This window comes from Nanorana parkeri, unplaced genomic scaffold (assembly GCF_000935625.1).
Source record: "Nanorana parkeri isolate BGI_ZX_2015 unplaced genomic scaffold, ASM93562v1 scaffold617, whole genome shotgun sequence".
Classification (NCBI taxonomy): domain Eukaryota; kingdom Metazoa; phylum Chordata; class Amphibia; order Anura; family Dicroglossidae; genus Nanorana; species Nanorana parkeri.
Window position 1 is genome coordinate 776,611 of NW_017306885.1, and position 19,078 is coordinate 795,688.

The following is a 19,078-nucleotide window of genomic DNA, read 5'->3' on the forward strand; positions in this document are numbered from 1 at the left end:
CACTTATCTATCACACTAGGTATGGATAAGTTACACTAAAATCATGTCAGCACATGCCTCATTGAAATCACCAATTCTATAGATTCATGCACAAAATGATTTCAACAGCACCCATCCCAATGCATTCTAGGTGTTAAACCAGTGGATAAAATTACATCTCTGTTATCTGACCATTATCAACTTTACAAGGACCTGAGCCCTTATATAGCACAGTAACAGAATAGCTATCTTTGTTAAAATAAACAGTAGTGAGAAGATGAATGCAAGTGATGTAATACCAACAGAGGCGGTATTGCCAAAGTGATAGTATGATGTCTGAGGACTTTGAGTTGTACTTTGATTCATAAATAGATTCTTGAAAGGTTTTAATATAGTTCATAAACTATGATCTATAATATGCACTTAGAATATGTATGGCTACTGTGGGCACAATTATTTGTAAACCTAATAAACATCAAACTACAAAAACATTGCTTTGGATGAATAAAGATCAGAACTGCACTTGACCCACTGCCATTGAAATCTTTTTGTGTTTGCTTCCAATGAGGCTATGGATGAATCTTTTCCAGCATGCACCTATAATTGGTACTCCCTTTAATTGGACTGTGGTGTTTTATAGTGGAATTATCTGCACTCAATGCTTATGAAAGGTTTCTAAAGGGTATGTTCAAAACTACTGCACAGAATCAGTGGGGCATAATAGGTGTATATATATATATATATATTTATATCTTGTGCATACACACACACCTATAATCTTTTCAGCAGACAAAAACAACTTTTCTTTTAAGACTGAATATATCTGAAACTTTCAAGTTGAACATATTATATTGCATCATATCTGAGGTTTATACACATGAGAGCTTTCACTACATCACAGGATTCCTCTGAGAGCGAGCGAGCATCAAAACTAAACTAATTGGCCAGAAAATTTCCTGTTCAGATCAGAAGTTTATGTAGAGTACGGTAACTGAAGCTTGAGTGCCCTCTGCTGTTCAAATAAGGGTGGTACATAGCAAAAAGTTGTCATTAAGCTTTTATTTTTATGTGTGCATTTTCTTTATAGCACATAATGGATAAGTTGCACACAGTGTAATCACTTATCAGGTAATCTAATAAAAAAAAAAGCAAGTGTAGGCCTGCACTTTCCAGTTAGTCTTATACACCACCAGCCAACAGGCAACAAACACTGTATTAAATGTAAAAGAAACATTTGCGCAAAAAGGGCAAGCAAAGGCTGATGCTAAAAACAGAATGAATAATTTCTCTAATTTGGCTCAGTGTACATGTATCTTCCCCTCTATCGTTACAGTAAATAGTAAATAGAAAAATTACCATCATGGGACAGTAGCATGTTCATTTACTTGCTAGAGACTAAAGCAACCTCTCCCATTAAAGTCACTGTCCTATTGTTAGCTTATTTGCAGTCTATGTACTATAAATGGTAACCCCTATTCATGAGGCAAAATGACTGTTTAATACAATTATAAAAATGTCCTGACATGAAACACTTACTTGAGAGGGGAAGGCAGAAGAACAATGCATTCAGCCTTGCAAACTGACCTGCAAGAGGAAACCAGTAGTGTTACTGTGCACTTGTTTGCAGATTAAACATGGTGGGGCTTGAAAATCAAGGAAGGGAGGAGTGTTCCCCTCATCCTGTTTTCACAAGTGAGCCTAGTTACAGAATTTTCTGACTGCAAAAACTATGAGAATGTAATGACGAATTTAAATTATTTCATGTCGTGATAAGGAAACACATACTACTCGGTACTGTCGAGTTTATTAGTTACAGTCATAACAATAGCACTGCTGTCACTGAATGTGCATATTTGCAACAGCTTTCGCAGGAATACAGTGCTAAACATGGACAGACCTTGATGCAGTGTTATATCTGCTGTTATATTTGTCCATACAGTCCTAAAAAAGAATAGGCCTTAAATAGTAAATCGTCTGACTTTATCTGTGTCATTTTTCTGTACTGCTTTGAAGGGTATTTCAACTTTTATAAACCCACATTATATGTTGTTATGTGTTCCCATTCACACAGCATATATGACAATAATTTTTGAAAACATATTTACCTTTTTAGTTGCTTCTTTGGAACAGGCCTTTGAGCAGACTACAAGTTACTGTGAACAGTTTCAAAGTGACAGCGGAGGGGGACACAGTGGGGACAGACGGAGTTTCTACTTATTAACATACAGTGCAGACCTCAAGCCCTGAGATCTTTGTTAAGGTGCCCATACACTTTACAACCCTCGCAAGAATTTTGTCTTGCGAGGGTTGTAAAGTACTTTAAAAAAGTATGATCTGCCCATCTTGGACAGGCAGATCGTACTTGCGATGACTGCAATGAGGGGCGGGCTTGCAAGGACGGCAAACGGGCAGTGTGCGCGTGCGCACACCGGCCCGTTCGTCAGTTGTCGACCAAGCAGGCCACTAACTCGACGAGAATCGTACGATTCCCGGCGGGTTTTCCAGCCTGCTTGTTCGATGGAAGACGTGCGACCGTACAGTAGAAACGGTCGCACGCCTTCCATACACTGTACGATTCTCGTACGATCACGGGATTTCCCGCGATTCTCGTACGAGAATCGTACAGTGTATGGGCACCTTTAGGACAGTGTTCAGATCTAGTTTACAACTGATAATGAGACCTGCCAAATCAGTACAGACAAGGTTAATTATGGTAAAGATTACCTATCCTTGCCCGCTCTTTTAACTTCATATATCGGGGGTAAACATTTGTTTACAGTTTAAGAGTCAGTAAAAATGTAAGCAACAATTTCTTTAGTTTTGCTGTGTGAATGGGAACATGTAACACATAAAAAATAGGTGTTATCCTAGTGGAAATCAGTGTATCTGATTATGTTCTATAGGGCTGTGCACACAGGTACTTTTAAAAATGAGGTTCAATATGAATTTGTGTCAGAGTATATACTATATAGCCGTGGTTCTCAACTGGTGGTTCGCGGCTCCATGTTCAGTGGGTCGCCGCATGCCTCCAGTGCACTAGGTGAGAGGCTACTCAGCCTCCCCCATAGCCCAGCACTGTCATTTCTCATGCCAAGCAGCCATTCAAAATATGCTGCCTGGTGCCAAGTGTCAGCTTGAGGTGGGGTGGGCTGGGTGTATAGCCGCGAGGGAGTTCCATCCATACATGCATTGCTTGCAGCAATGAGTGACCGGATTGATGTCCGATTCTGGCTCCCGGCACCTCTACAGGGAGTGAAAGGAAGCTGTAAAAGCAATGGACCTATGGATGGAGCTCCGTCACAACACAGCAGCCCACGCTGAACCCCTAAAAAGTTTTTAGGAGTGTGAATGTGAGAATGTCTGTGAGTGTGTGAGATTGTTTCTGTGGTTGTGTGTATCTGTCAGTGTTTTAATCACAAACTACCACGCAATCGCAACTACAGTTCGTTCTGGTGTGGGAGGTGCATTGCTTTGCCATTCATTTGAATGGCACCCCAAACACACCTCCCGCCCACAGTTGCAGTACCACAATGCTGTGCATTTCAGTGTGGTGTAACTTGGGTCGGGACTTAATGGCCAAGGTCAAATGTGGGTCCTGAGGTTATACAGGTTGAGAACCACTGCTATATAGTATACCAGGTCAACGGGCTGGATCTAATTCTTTACCTGGTAAGCTTCATCTTGTAACTTCTGTTTCAGATACTCTTCCATTTTCAGTTCATTTTCTAGTTGGCGTACAGAGTCATTCTCATAGGTTTCACCATCCTGCCTGTTATATGGGTCTTCAGTCCCCCTTCAAAGAGGCACAAGGACTCAGAAAGACTCTAATACAACTATATTATAAGGCAACTATGAACAAATATCAGGCAGCTTGAAGTATGTAACATGCAGGTATCTAACCGTTGTGCTATCCCTATAGGACGGCACATTTATCCTCTTGTATGGTGTCAAGGCTAGATAATGTTTCAGAAGATACCTCTCCTTTTACAGCGAAAGGCAAAAGTGTAAGAGACATTGCTAGTCAGTTCATACATTGGATTGTGTATATAATGTAAATAATATGTTTAGAAAAAAACAAGTATAAATCAGCTCAGCTCAAACAGCATTATGAACTCATAAGCATACATACATGTCAGTGCGAATGTTGCCAGAAGCAGACGAATTATGGTTGTATGCTGGTTTTCTGGCATGGATCTGGGCAAGGAAAGCTTTCTCTGATGTTGGTGATGGAACCAGATCATCAAAGTGAACTCTTCCATAGTCTGTCTCCACACTGGGCTCACCTTCATTTCCCACATCTAGAAAAGTAGAGAAAAATACACAGTTTTATATTTCCATATTTGGAAGACATTTGGGGTTCCTTCTCACATTGCAGTTTTAGTGTAATATGTTAACCTGCATTGTGTTGCGTGTTAACGTGTATTGCGTAAAGGCAGCCTATTCAAATGAATGGGCTACCAAGGCACCAGAATGAACAAAAAAAATAGCATTTCTTCCAATGCAGTACACCACATTGCATGGCTCCGCAAAAATGAATGGCTCCGCAACATGCTAACACAAATAAAAAAACATGAATTACCACAATCCACCAAAAGGGAGAAATGTAAATGGGCCCTGAAAGGAAAACTCCCCATTGGCTGAAATAAACATTATAATATATATATTTCTAAAATACAAAAACCATTTTGAATATGAATAAATCTGTTCCATTTCAGTCTGTAGCCGCTGTAATCTTCTCAAACTGTCAAGCATTTCAAATGTACTGTACCATATGGCAACCCGGATGTGTTCTTAGACTGTATATGTACAAAACTCCTTTCAATATTTTATATCCTTCTTGTGTAATTACCTAACTGAGATACAAACAGGTTTGCAGATACCCCCTACAGCACGAATGTCATTTTTTCTAGGGTACTATGCAAGGATATTTCTTGCCTAAAAGGATGCAGATTACAAAGCTTTCCTTATTACCACACTGTAGATAGTGATATTAAAGGCTGATACCCTGATTTAGAAATCCGTTTGAGAAAGAACATGACAAGGCAAATATGAATTACTTCAGAACAAAGAAAGGTATAGCTCTGTTAAAAAACTTCAATTAAAAAAAAAAAAAGCTTGCCAAGATCTTTGCAGTGTGTATATTTTATCCAAAAATTGATTGGTTTATTGTTAACACCTAAAGAATAAATGCAATTTCAGAGAAAGTGCACTTATTTTTTTGCCCACTCTCCTGAGCCCACCCTCTCCCTCTGCAGATGCATAGTTACCGATATCCAATTCCCAGGGACTACCATGTTTTTTTACATCCCGCTGTGAAGTCCTTTCTCTGCTGGCCTTGCCTGCTCAGTAGAGACCCATAGACTTCTATGTGGTTGTCAAGCTCTGTCTCCCGGTCAGCTGATACAGGGAGACAAACCCATTAGACAGCTAAGGCAGGTTTTATATCAAAAGACATTCTCTGAGTCTTTTCTGCAAAACATGTGTGTCACCTGCCTGCCAGCAATGTGTTTCTAAATATACACTCAGCCACGCATTTGCAGCATAGTTTAACTGCCAGGCACATGTGGATGAGTAACATCATCCCGGGCCTGCCAATCAAGATGGCTGAAGTTGCTGAACCAGAAAAAGAACCAATGAAGATTTCAGCTACAGTCGAGCTATGAGGGACACCGCGGACGTCACAGCACTAAAGGAGTCCTTTTGACAATTAAACAAGCCAAGTGCTGTGCATACTTGCACATAATGGCAAAAACCCTGGGCGCCAGCAGTGAACTTTAGTGATTAGTTATAATAAATTCACAACTCACATTAGGATAGGATAACAATGTTATAAAGCATTATTTTTGTGCTTGCCCTTAATGTAGAAACTTCAGGTGGTGCTAGCACTAAAATCAGGAACCATAGATTATAAAACTGGAATATCATCACCTTAATTTCACGACTATATGCAGGAGTAAAGTTTTACTCATTCCCCTGCTGGTGCCACCAATCAATTCCTAGGCAGAGGAGCCAAAACAGTCCCGCACTCTGTGTGTTGTTGGTTGGTCAAGACATGTCCATATAGAAACAAAGGAATGCTGCTCTGTATTAATGATTACATTGTTAATTTTTTTTTTTATGCAAGCAATGTAAGCAGTCCGTACACTAGGGTTGAAAGGTGGGAGGAAGAAGCAGTAGAAGGAGCCAATCAGTCTATGTGCTGACAAGAAGCATGATAGGAGTAGAGATCAGAGTGAAAGAGAGATGAGCTTATCACTGTTCTGCTCCTCCTTTCACTTCCTAGTAAAAGGATGGGGTAGGTCCGGGGTGACCAGGGTTCTGAGTTAGTGGGGTAAAAAATGCCGAGATCAGATTTAGAAAATTTAGCAGCAGAGAAAAATGCTGCTGGGGAACATCTTTGAATTGAAGGTGAATATTGCAAGAAAATCTGGTTATGTGTATTTATCTTTTATTCGGCTATTCCTTTTTATTGTATTCTTTCTAGTTGGAGTTTCTTTTTTTACATCTTGCTGCTGGCCAGTGGCTAGATTCCGACAGCAGAATGTAAACAATAGGGAGCAATAGCCAGCCTGCTATTAGCGATTTCAAATTACAATAGCCAATAGCAGGCCAGATAACTTGGAGATTACTGTACCAGAAAAGAAGCACTAAGCCTTTATTTAATTCCCCCCATTGTGCTTTTTTTTAAGCAACATATTTGCCAGAACCGAACTGATCCCATTTGCTTTCCATTACATTGTACATGAAGATTCCAGTCAGGTGAATCAGGTGAGCTGCAATGTGGCGGAGTTCAGGGAGTATGAAGAAACTGGTATTCTGGCTGAGATAAGGTCAGAAAGATCTTTTTGTGCCCTAAGAAGGCCCCTTCCTGAAAAAGTTATTTTTCTTCTACTACTAAATATGCATTTTTAGAGCACCTACCAATACACAGTCCTTGAGTCATCCTGCACAGAAGACATTTGCCGTAACAGTAGATTTGCCGGCAATTAGTAAATATTTTATCCTTTGAACTAAACAACACCTGCATCTTTGTCAAAGTTGTACTGCAATTCTTAATGCACTCTAAAAGCAGAAATTTAAAAGGTGAAACGGTGGAGCTTTTACATTTATGGAGAAATATAAAGTGCTCTGTGATGGTGTTTATTCTTTGTGTGGCTGGGAGTGCTATTAAACATGCACCGCATTCATTTGTTTACACTCCTCATACTTTTTTGTATGTTGACCCCTTGTCCACTGCTGAATCCAGGTACAGTACTAGTGCTTTCAGCCTGAATTCTCATACAAATATAAAGACAGTCATGAAATTGTGTCTGCTTGACCTAGAAAATAAGTGCTAAATAACTAAATATGTGCACAACGATGTGTATATTCTCTGAAATAAAGCTTAAAGTGAAATCCATTTTTAGGATACACTGGATAACGTTAGAACCTTGAAACTGTTGCTTTATTTATATCTGCCTCTGCCCAGTAACTTTCAGTGCCTATCAGTACTCATGGATTAGCTTGAATCCTCCTTGCCTGCAACATGCTGTCACCTAGCAATAGATTATTCAGTGTTTCATTGGTTATCAGTTTCAGAGCACTAGTGCGCCCAGACCCTCACGTTCCCTGTTGCCTAACAACCTTTTTCTTCTTGCTTTTCTTGCATATACGTTTCTTATTGATTTTCAAGGTACAAAGCAAGTAAGCAAGAAAGAAATAAAAGAGCCTTCCCCTCTCACAAAGGGAGGGATATATAGATTCAGGTATGGAATAAACAAAGACACTGCGGCTTCACATAAGTGCCTATGAAAAATCAACTAGAATAAGAGGCAATAAACATAAACAGAAGCTGAACAAATCTCCCTACCTTCCACCAAAGCATCACTGCATGGAATACAATCCTACCATTACCACCTTGACTTGCACCATAAGATGATTTGTTTTTAATAGACAAGATCTGTACTCCCCAGGTATCCATATAAATGCATGTTTGCCATTACTATGACCTCAAAATACCTCCAATTTTCCCAATGCGCCCTTAAGTTTTCCCCTGGCATACCAAACTGTAATATTTTTTTAGTTGGTCTGGTGTAGATTATGGCACAATCAACTTTGACAATGTTCTGAAATATGACTTTACATGTGTGACTATTTGTTAGCATATTGAGGAGCATTATCAATTTCAGATCAGGCTATAAGCTTTATAGGCTTTATCCTCAAAATACATCTGTGTTGCGATTTTCCTACATGTGGATGTTGATTATCTCCCAAGTATTCTGTACAATGTAACAAACCATTCTGCAGCATCCGGACCTTTTGCTTCTTAGTAATGTTGTTCATATAATCACTAGCCTGGGTCCAGAATGTTTCTATAGCAGAGATGCACTGCTACATCAAATCTTGTTTACTTTTATAACTTATATTCCTTTATTTTCCTAGCCGCTGGCTAGTGATATCTTTATTTCTGGGCATGCTCAGCTTGGTCACAAAATAGCTATTTCTTGTCATTTGCCATTCTCTAATCCAATGTTTGCACAATTAGAAAAATGTTTTTTCCACTGCTGATGAAAGGAGTACTGCACCTCTGAAATATTTCCTTTGTAAACTCCTACCTTAATAAATCATTTTTGGGGGTATTTCTCTTTCTGAACTGCAAGTGGGCCACTTTCTTTCATTGTGTGGGTTACAACCTTTTTTTTGGTGTCTGTTTTTTTTTCTGTTTGAGAGATTTCCCCTTCCTTTCCAGCAGCAATAAAACAAAGGATTATACCCTTCCCTGCTCTAAACGGAAAACAATTTTAGCTATATACTGTATACAGGAAATGTATGTAGCTTAAATCATTAAGTTTGTTCTAAAAGTGAGCCTTCTCCTGAGACTGGTCTATGTGCCTATACAGGTTCTAATACTCTGTGTGAGTGGCAATATATCCGATCAGACAGATTAACCAAGCACAAGAGTAAAATAGTGAACACATGTTTTTTGTTTTCAAACTCTATGGGGAAGAGAGTAACTTACTGAACGCACACAACAGGGGAGAGCAGTTCCAGATACTATGCAGTTTTCTTCTGATGACAACACTTAGCTTGAACAGGCGCTGATAGGTATGGAGGTGTGTATTGACTGTACAAAATTCAACAAATGATGAACCTCTAGGAAGATTGCTGATGGGGATATAGTAGGTTAACATCAGCATAAAGATCCAAGGCTCAGAAGAATGTTAACTGCTATATGCTCTCAGGTGCTTGAGTTGCTTTGCCTTTGAGTTGCTCATGGAGGTGCTCCTAGCTACTGTTTTACATTTTGTTTGGGAGAACTTCAGAGGCCATCAAAATCCATTGCACATGAGCTCTAATGCTGATGTTTCCCTTGCTGAGATATGGATGTAAATGGAACCTTTAGATCCATTTAAATTAATTCAATTAAAAGTGAAAAAAAAACGTTTTCAAGGGAGCAGGGTGTAGAGACATCTTACCAGATTTCAGCTCCTTCACTAGAGAAGACATGGTATTAGTGATGGAGTCAGCTGCCACCAACAAGTCGTTCCGTAGATTTCTTCTTGCACCTGCCAAATAAAGATAAAATAATATCATCAGGAGACTATATGACATAAAGCAGCTTACATTTACATCTTCTATTTGTACTTTGTATTCATTTTTGGTACCTGAGGTAAGTATCTACTTATAAACATGTTCATGTTCTATTGACTATATAAATGGTGAAAGTAGTGGTCTTTCTTAAAACGATATCTACTAAAATTATTGAACCACCAACTATACATGCAAAATATAATGATATGCTCTCATAAATCGATACAAGAATGATGAATCTTAAACTAGAAGTCTGCCCAAAACATTTTTTGTTTTGGATGGCATAGGCAATGCTTAGAACCTCTGTCAAATTTGTGGGATTCCAATTAAGCTTCAAAATATAAAATTATTTTTTAAAAACCGTTAGGAAATCTAAATACTGCTTTCTAAAACACACAAGCAACTGATATGAATGTAATATATTCTATAGATCTTTGTGTCAAATTCTAAACACTGATAATTGGTTAACCATACCCTGTGCAAATGCTTCTTGCACGTCTCCACCGACACCAGTCAGGGAGTCCTGTGGAGTGTGGGTTGGGGTGGAGCAAGCTGATGCGGACCTAATAGGCATTGGGATAGGTCGACTGATGGTGTGACTGGGGGAAGAGCGAGGGGAACCTGCCCCCTGAGTCTGAAATGTAAACCAGAGTTAGTCAGTAAGGTAAAAGTTCAATCCAGTTATAGTTATACATGAAAAAAACCCAAAACAAAAACATGAACCTTCATCAGAACAGACATAATAATATAATTATAGCCATAGCAGGCTAGGTGACTGTTATGGCACCCAGAAGCACAGGGGGGCCGAGCACATTTCGGCTGCACAGAGAGGCACAGGTAGGCGATTTCAAATATACATGGGTAAAATGTATGTATCTGAAGTATGGGGGCCCCTATACAATTGTTGTAATTAGTATTCTAATTGTGAGCATATTATTATCATGTTAGAAAAACTGTGTTTTGCATAGGTCTTGCTATTTTTTTTAAATAAATGACAGACATGACAGAAATGTATGTGCTGCCATTGCTGACTTTTTGCTAGTTCCCTGGCTGTCATCTATCACACTGCTTTAGTACTTTAGCTCTGACTTGGAGCCAGAAACTAATATTTTATTTTAAAAAGTCAGCCATATTTTTATTACTACAGCCTTGCTTTGATCACATGAAGGCAAAACAATTGTCCTTTGTAATAGGATTTGTTTAATGACTCTACTGCATTTGCAAACTGATTTGGATTCCTTAGTATGAATAAAACTATAGCAGATATATTCTACCTTACTGTGCAATACCATAGAAGACTAACTCCTTTCCAGCAATTCTGTATAAAGACATTTGAGCCCCCTGATCAGTTACATTATTGGCTATCGTAACTCAATTGATAAGCAGCAATACCAGATACATCTGGGAGGTATTACAGCAGATTAATATTGAGATTAATAGTCTCAGGAGGGAGCTGCAGGTGGAAGATTGGCAGAAGCATTACATTATATACATTGTATTTTTAACCAGCAAAAGGTATCAAAATACTGTAAACAATACTTGACAAAAAAACACTTAAAGACATATTCATAGTCTATTACATATGCTTTAAATTCTTGCTTTTGCAAGTCATTTTCAATGGTATCTAATGGCCATATTCATCAAGGCTGTGCATAGCGCAATAATGATGTAAAATCTGCCCAAATGGAACAAACAGCAGGTGATTATATCCTGGTTTACTGTAGTCAGATCAATCAAGAAATAAGCTACGACTGGTTGCTATGGGTCACTGCACTTCTCATTTTTCTACACCACTTTACTGAACATGCCACTACATATTTCAATTGCATCAATCAAATGTTCTTTATTTGCTATTGTGAGCCAATAAAGAACATCTTTTTACAATGATTATTGTGTTTAGTAAAAACAAAATGAATAAGGATCAACAAAAAGATGTAAAATAAGAGAGATGGAGCTGTCCAGCACTCTCACTGTGTAGAAATTTGGATGAGCTGGTGCAATGGCCTCACAACTTCTCACCTGTCATGGTTAGTGATTAATAATTAGGCTTTCTAGAAAAGTAATGGAAGGCCACAAGCCAAACAGTGCAACTTGAGGATTACTGCCAAAACTGGTATAACTGCCATGTTAAGCTCTAAAGTTAAAACTTTTACTGGTGGAATAGAAAAGACTATTAACCTTCATAAAACTATGTGGGTACACACAACTATCTCAAACAGGCAGTGTACCAGAGTTAATGCAGCATACCATGGGCAATGCAGTCGACCAGTGGCACAGAAGTGTAAATACACATGCGCTAGGGACTGGCTGACAAAGGTAAACACACATGCTGGTGAATGGCCACAGAGGGGTAAGTGGACATGTGCTGGGTACTGGCAGCTGATGGATTTTTGCACATAGGAATAGGTGTTGAAGAGTATAAAGCACGCACACCAAGTGTGGAGTGCTGAGGGGTTAACCTACATAAGCTGGGTACTGGGTCCTGAGGGGTTAGCAACGCATGTAGGGGAAATGCCATTGAGGAAATAAGGGGTATTCCTTACCTGCTGGGGACAGGATACTGATATGTTAATGCACACACACTGATTATTCATCACTAAGGGGGTTAATGAGCATGCTCCAAAAGCAGACAACATACATTCCAGAAAGGTCATAGAGGAGGTAATGTTTTTAAGCTGGGGATAAGGGACTGCGGGGTTAATGGTCATTCTGTGTCGGCTGATCACCGAATGGTTAATGTACATACATGGCAGACTGGTCACCGATTGGTTAATGGTCAACCTCTGCTAGTGTAATAGTGGGATACTGGGGAGTGAGGTTGTGTGCTGGGTTACAGGACACAGGGGAAAGACCATTGTGTGTCCTAACACACACACACACACATGTACGCACACACACACACACACACAATCCTGGAATGCACACCCAGGCCCTGTGCTGGCACTAGGCAAACTAGGTAGCCGCAGAGGGCGCAGCCTCGACCAGCAGCTTCCTCACACTCTGCCGGCTTTCTGATACCGCTAGGTTATCCCAAGACGAGTGGTCTTCATTAAGATGGCCGAGGAAATAGGACAGTTTTTAAACGTGAGCTTTTCCCTCTAGTGTTCAGAGCCCCTCCCTCGTGACCTCAGCCAGGGACTGGCCACTGTTGAAGCTGGCTAATGAGCCATGAGGGAGGCGTGGCCAGCTCAGTGGAACTGTTTGCACTCTAGCAGCCGCTTCCCGTGTTGTACCCTTCACAGGCCACCCAGATGTCACAGTGAGAGGCTGAGTCCAGCTACAGGAGAACGCTAGGCCCACTCTGTGTGCCATGAAGGCCTGCTCACCCCTGCGTGGCCTGCATGTAAGAGTCTTAAATATTTCCTGTATAGACTGTATGGTTCTGTGTGTTATGGCAGGACTGTGGACACCATGGAAGGGGACATGAACCCTATGTACTGGGGACAACATAAAGGGGACATGAACCCTGTGTGCTATGGAAAACCTGGGGACACCATGGAGGGGGCAATGACCTTGTGTGCTATGGAAGGGCTGGGGGCAGCATGAAGGGGGCATGGACCTTGTGTGCTATGGAAGGGCTGGGGACACCGTGGGGGGGCATGTACCCTGTGTGTTAGCGAAGGGCTTGGGATACCTTGGAGGGGACATGGACCCTGTGTGCTATGGAAGGGCTGAGGACACCATGTAGGGGACATGGACCCTCTGTGCCAGCCAGCGTGTTGGGGGAGAATGAGGCTAGCCAGTCTGGGTTGGGTTGGGGATCAGGGGGATGGAGCTAGCTGGTCTGCAGAGGGAAATAAGACTAGCCAATCCACTGGGGCAGGATGGAGCTAGCCTGTCTGCTGGGGAATTAGAAACATATTTTCACAGAGGGGGCAGGGAGCACAGATTTCTGAACTGAGCTTTAATCTACAGTAAGTGCTGAACCTCCAGACTGTATGTCTGGGCTCAATAAGCAGTGTCCATGGGGAGGATATGTTCAAAATGCAATTTGGGTGGTGGAAATGTGTAAAAGGAGAGACTCTCTTAAAGTGAAAATTAAACTCTAACTAAGCTTTTATATAATTATGGATGTGTCCCCCTGCTAGGGAACATTTGTCCTGGTGACCGTCATCCCAAAGCTTGGACCAATGGCAAAGCGCCATTGGTCCAAGCTGTCCAATCAAAAAAAACAAACACTGAGGTCATCGATCTTGCTGCCTCAGTAGCGATGAGCAAGTAAGGGAGAGGGAAGCTCCTCCCTTTCTCCGCCTGGGGCGGGGCTTCAGCGGGACGGGGGAGGGGGGCGGTGGACTTCAGCGGGCTGGGGGATGCCTCACCCAGCAAAGAAGGCACGGTACGTCACTGATATTGAACTGTTAGCTTAGCAGTACTTAAAATCAGGCATTTGTCCCTAAAGGTAATGTGCATCTCACTGGTCAATAATGAAATGTGGATGGCGGTCCAGAGCTCAATTAAAGCTAGAAGCTTACTGACTCTTATGTAAGCACATTATTACTTGCACAAAAATGACAATGTACACTGTGTCAGTGGGATGAGCTGACTCTCCCTGTTTAGCGTATGCAGCGGGACAGAGTCACATGCACCCCTCCCAGTGTTACCGTATCAGTTGTTTTTCCTACTTGTCCAATTACTATTTCCAATCAAGTAACCTTGGCGATGGGGACTGTGAGAACCCCATATATTAGAGACTGTTACCCAATCTAGTCTATGGTTACATTTACAAATTGAATAACACTATTGCTTACCAATATATATTACACATAGAAAAAGTTCCATCATTACAGTTACACTGCTATTATGTAAGGTACCATTATGCGCATTTCAAAATGATATCCCTCTAATACAGTTCTGTCCATCATTTATGGGTGGCTTTAGTGCATACATTTATGTAGCTGTGCAGTTAGGTAGACTCATACCAGCACACAAGGAAAAAACGATTATTTAGACCACAACAGAATGTTATATAATACTTATTCAGTTACACCAATATGCATTTTACATAAGGTCAGTATGGTGGTCTGTTAACCCAGTTTTATCATGCCAACACTCCAATGCATGCATTCGCTGCAAGTGATATACAAAGGACTTACAGCCTGCCTTAGTTCTTGTTCCTGTAAAATGTTCATGCAACAACAGACAATAAATTTACATCGAATGTTACAATGACAATGACTCACAGCTTTGAGAAAATGACAAAATCCCTCTTTCTAAACAAAATATGAACAATGAAATAATTTTAAGTTGCATTAACAGTATTTCCCGTTTTTTTTCCAATTTCCATATGTAAGTCTGCTATGCTAGTCTGATTGACTTGATCCGCTGACCTCTAGAAACACAAATAATCTATTATTAGTGCTGTGTAAGATCGGTCCCAACGTAGAGAGTTGGTGCAGTTTTATTTTTCTGGAGCAACACAACTTTGGAATGGGTATCTGGGGCTGGAACTGCATTACTCTGGAAATATCTATAGTCTATAGTCTCAACATTGCTCTCATGGAGCCCACCATCAGAAGTTCCAATTTAAAAGATTATAAAATGTCTTAAAGACCTCTGACAAAGCTAAGAAAATTAAGCCAATGGAAAAAAATAAAGCAAACAGAGGAGTTAATCATAGTAAAACAGCATGTGAAAAAGATTGGTATATCTAGAAATAGAGGCATCTATGGTTATGCACACATCTTAAAATGTCCTGCCTTGGCACCCTCAGCGATGGCCTCGGAGCTCCACCCATACTGCAGCACAAAGGCAATGGCGGCATACAAAATGCGCTGCTGAAGCTCCTCCTCACTCTCGTAGCCTTCAGACCCACCCTGATCTGTGCACCGGGGAGGCGGGGAGAGGGGCTTTTCAGCTTTTGGGGGGGTCAGTGTGTAAAAATGATGGCGGAGGTCTCTTCTGATCCTCAGTATATCGGAGGGAGGAAACCCACAAATGGCGAGCGGAGCTCACTGCTAGACCCGCTCCTGGACGGCCCCATAGCAGTAGAAGTCCCGTCTCAAGACTCCATGAGCTGCCATAGTTAAGCCCAGCAAGGAGTGGGCGTGTTCTGTTTTTCTTACATACATTTTAATATTGCTGGTGTTCAAGAAATGCTGCCACTGCATTTGAACTTAAACATTTCTGGCTGACACTCAAATAAGCTAGAAATGTCTAGCAGAGTATTAAATAATTAAACACTCATCACACTGTTAACAATTAGAAGAGACCGTTGCTATACTTATGAAATATACTTAAATACTATTCTATTGCAGCTGACAGGTGAAGTGGCCACAACTACAGCTAGCCATACACTTATAGATTTATTTTGTTCAGCCTCAGGCTAAACGAAATAAATTTAACAGATTCTTCCAACTACGCAAAACAGCATGGATGGACAAATCTTCCCTGCAGGGCTGTTGTATGCTGACAGCTGAGTCAGCAAGACCTGGCTGAAATCCAAGCAGTATATGACCAGCATTACTCTTCTGTCTATAGACTGGAATTGTGGAAAAGTGTTAGGCTATTACTGCCAGCATTGAACACCGTCACACATCTCACCTTCAGCAGTTTCATGAGCCCTTCAAGCTGTACCATCAGCTCCCTTCTGCTCTCCTGCAAGGCAGACATTCTCTGCTCGAGTTCATCTTTACGCTGTCTGAAGGAGGACAAGAATCAGATAAGAATGGTTTCCATATGTCAACTTTCAGCCATCACAATCACAAAAGAATAATAAATGCAGATTTGTATATTTCACTGCCAATAACGCTGGCCAATTATGGAAACTGTCAGAAAAAGTACAAACTGGATGTTATCTGTCATGTTGAGCAAAACGACCTCTTTCTATAACCGCGTTAGTAAGCAGACTTTAACAAAACCAGTTTGCTAGACTTTTCACCATCTGACACTTCCAGGGGTGTTGGATGCCTTCTTCTCCCCACTGCAGCTCCCCCACTACATCACTAGTGTGTCCCCGCAGCTCTGAATAGATGTACTAGTTAAGCAGATGCTGGGGAAGGGGGGGTACGGAGTCACAGCAGGCCCCATTCACAAAATGGCCATGCGTTAATTGCACGGTTTAGTGTGATTGACGCACGAAACCATGCAATACATTGTACATTAACAGTGCAGGAGCTGTGTTGTATTGCCATTCATTTGAAATTGCACCCCAAATGCAACTCCCACCCGCAATGCAATCGGCCATGCCGCAACGCATGGTATCACAATTTTGATCATTTCCAGTTTAGATTACCACAGAATAACTAAGAGACAATTTGACCACTGGAAACAGAAACATCAGTACAAACCCAGAGGTTTTAACCCTTTGCCACTCTGACCAAAACAAAAAAAAGCTTTAGTTGGAGTTGTGTTATAAGTGACATTATCTGTGATGTTTATGTAATTATGAATATGGATTTTTTTAAAGAGTGGTTGTAACCTCTGTCCAATGTTTACTGATATCTGGAGGTTTCCTATCACTTTTCTAGTAAATGAGAACATATGAACAGTAAATATCTCCAGTTTGGTTACAGAGAGTAATAAAAAGCTCCTAATTTTCCTAAAGGAAAAGAGTTTTTTTTGTGACCCTGCCCGATACATTTTACTGACCAGGTGACAAAATGTATCTAAACCCAGACAAAAATATTGCAGCTTACCGGTCTTAGATGTGGTTACTGCATTAGTTTTCTTTTTTTTAGGACATTTTTTCTTTATTTTCACCTGGTGATCCTGCCAGTCACACTCTTCCTGTCCTTGGTTGACAACACAAACTCGGTAAACCATCTGTGGAGAGGCAGCTTTGTCACCCTTGGCTGCTTTCCTGATTGGGACTCCAGACCACTCCTCCTCTCCATACATAGGGAGGAGGTTTCTGTAGCTCACAAAATATAGCTTAGGAGGCTGATAAGATTCTTTAATTTTGCAATTCAGTGCACAGCAAGTTACAAGGACACCGGATTTTTGCCAAGACTAACAGGTATTTTCTGTCCTTGCTGAAAAATGTCCTTAGCCTGAAACAAGACAACTAATGCAGCAACCACATCAAAACCACGGGTAACCTGCAATATATTTTTATTCTTAGGTTTAGATTCTAGGTTAGGTCCCAGCTCTCAAACAAAAGCACTTTGACAGGATGATCTCCCTTCAATACATTAACATGCAAAAATCGTAATGCTAACATCTGAAACCGCACCACTCTCACACGCTTTGCGGTATCTGATCATCACCTGAGTAGTCGGAGCTCCGCTAACAGAGTGGGATTCTGTTGGGCTTTCTCTGGTGTGGGCTGAGAGGCCTGTTCATGTTCAATTCGCAATCTCTGTATTTCCTGCAATATTTCTCTTAAGACAGAGAAGAAAGAACAGGAAGCAATCAGGTAAATATACAATACTGGTTCATTCTTGATATGATATATGCATATATATGAAAAAAATAAATTTCTGTCTCAATTACCTGATATTATGGTTCTAAACAAACACTGTCAATTGATGGCTTATAAAACCCTTTATTAAGGGTTAGCCTAGGTAATCGTTATTTCATGTATATTTAATACTGAGAGGTATAACTGAGACAAATCTGAAGGCTGCCATTGATGACGCCTTGAAAATGCTAGTTACTTGTCTAAGATGCAGATTTATTGTCTTCAGTACTTTCTGAGTCACTCCACAAAACAAGTAAAAAAAATGTGATAAAAATCGGGAAAAACAAAGCAAAATGTCTATTGTCTTTTCCGATTTTTATTAGGTTTTTCCTTCTGAGTGAAAGAGTTAATGCCTCTTCGATTGAAAGAATCTTTGGTGTAACTCTAATCCACGCCTAATACAGAGACACTGAAAATTGATGATTGAGGCCAGCATATAACAATCTTTATTTGAAGGATTGAAAATGTTCTAGGATTGGCCCAATCGGTTTGCTTTTTTCTTCTGTTCGTTCTGACCTTGTGTTTTTTCGTTTTGGGGCGATGATAAATGCTTTATTTCTGTAGGCTACCATCACTATCGGTCACTCTGAATCGAATAGCTGTTTAACTGGAGTTAATCAATCAAGTGATGAGATCAATCTTTTGAATTTGAATGCACATGTAACTCATATAGATATTGTGGTTGCCTAATCACAGAATATCGTTCACTAATTGTCACATCACAAACATATTTAACTAACGAAATATTGAACAAAACACAGGCGCAGTTTATAATTTATTCATTTTTATTATATATACGTTACACCATTTACTAATTTTGTTCATTTTGTTTGTTTAGTTTTGTTTGTTTTCGTTCATTTATTTATTTATTTTTCACTTAGTATAACAAACATTTCCATTGAGATAGAAACACAGAAAGGTGATACAGTAAAGAATATTGCTCACTACCAAGCGCAACATAATTGCTCACATTAATCACGTTTATACACATTGTTGCAGCTGGTGATTTCACATTTTTCCTAGCGCAACTAAATTGGTTTAAAATCTGGACCTAGTTGTCTATAGTGCAGCAGCTTCCAATTGATATCATAGAGTATCCATTAAGCGCAGATTTAAAATTGAAAATGTACC

At 40.3% G+C, this 19,078-nt stretch overlaps 1 protein-coding gene across 3 annotated transcripts in view; it reads right to left on the reverse strand.

Moving 5' to 3' along the window:
- The window catches only part of DTNA (dystrobrevin alpha), an 86,544-nt gene that overhangs the window by 656 nt on the left and 66,810 nt on the right, over positions 1–19,078 (reverse strand). For 2 of the 3 annotated variants that reach the window (XM_018562969.1, XM_018562968.1), the window contains 7 exons: positions 17,754–17,867; positions 16,090–16,186; positions 10,024–10,183; positions 9,435–9,524; positions 4,109–4,277; positions 3,646–3,772; positions 1,516–1,563 (listed from right to left, as the gene is read on the reverse strand). In XM_018562969.1, the coding sequence (XP_018418471.1) occupies positions 1,546–1,563; positions 3,646–3,772; positions 4,109–4,277; positions 9,435–9,524; positions 10,024–10,183; positions 16,090–16,186; positions 17,754–17,867 (775 nt within the window). In that variant the 3' untranslated portion in view covers positions 1,516–1,545. Of the gene's footprint in view, positions 1–1,515; positions 1,564–3,645; positions 3,773–4,108; positions 4,278–9,434; positions 9,525–10,023; positions 10,184–14,642; positions 14,664–16,089; positions 16,187–17,753; positions 17,868–19,078 lie in introns of all 3 variants that reach the window. The other variant, XM_018562967.1, reaches the window with a different exon arrangement.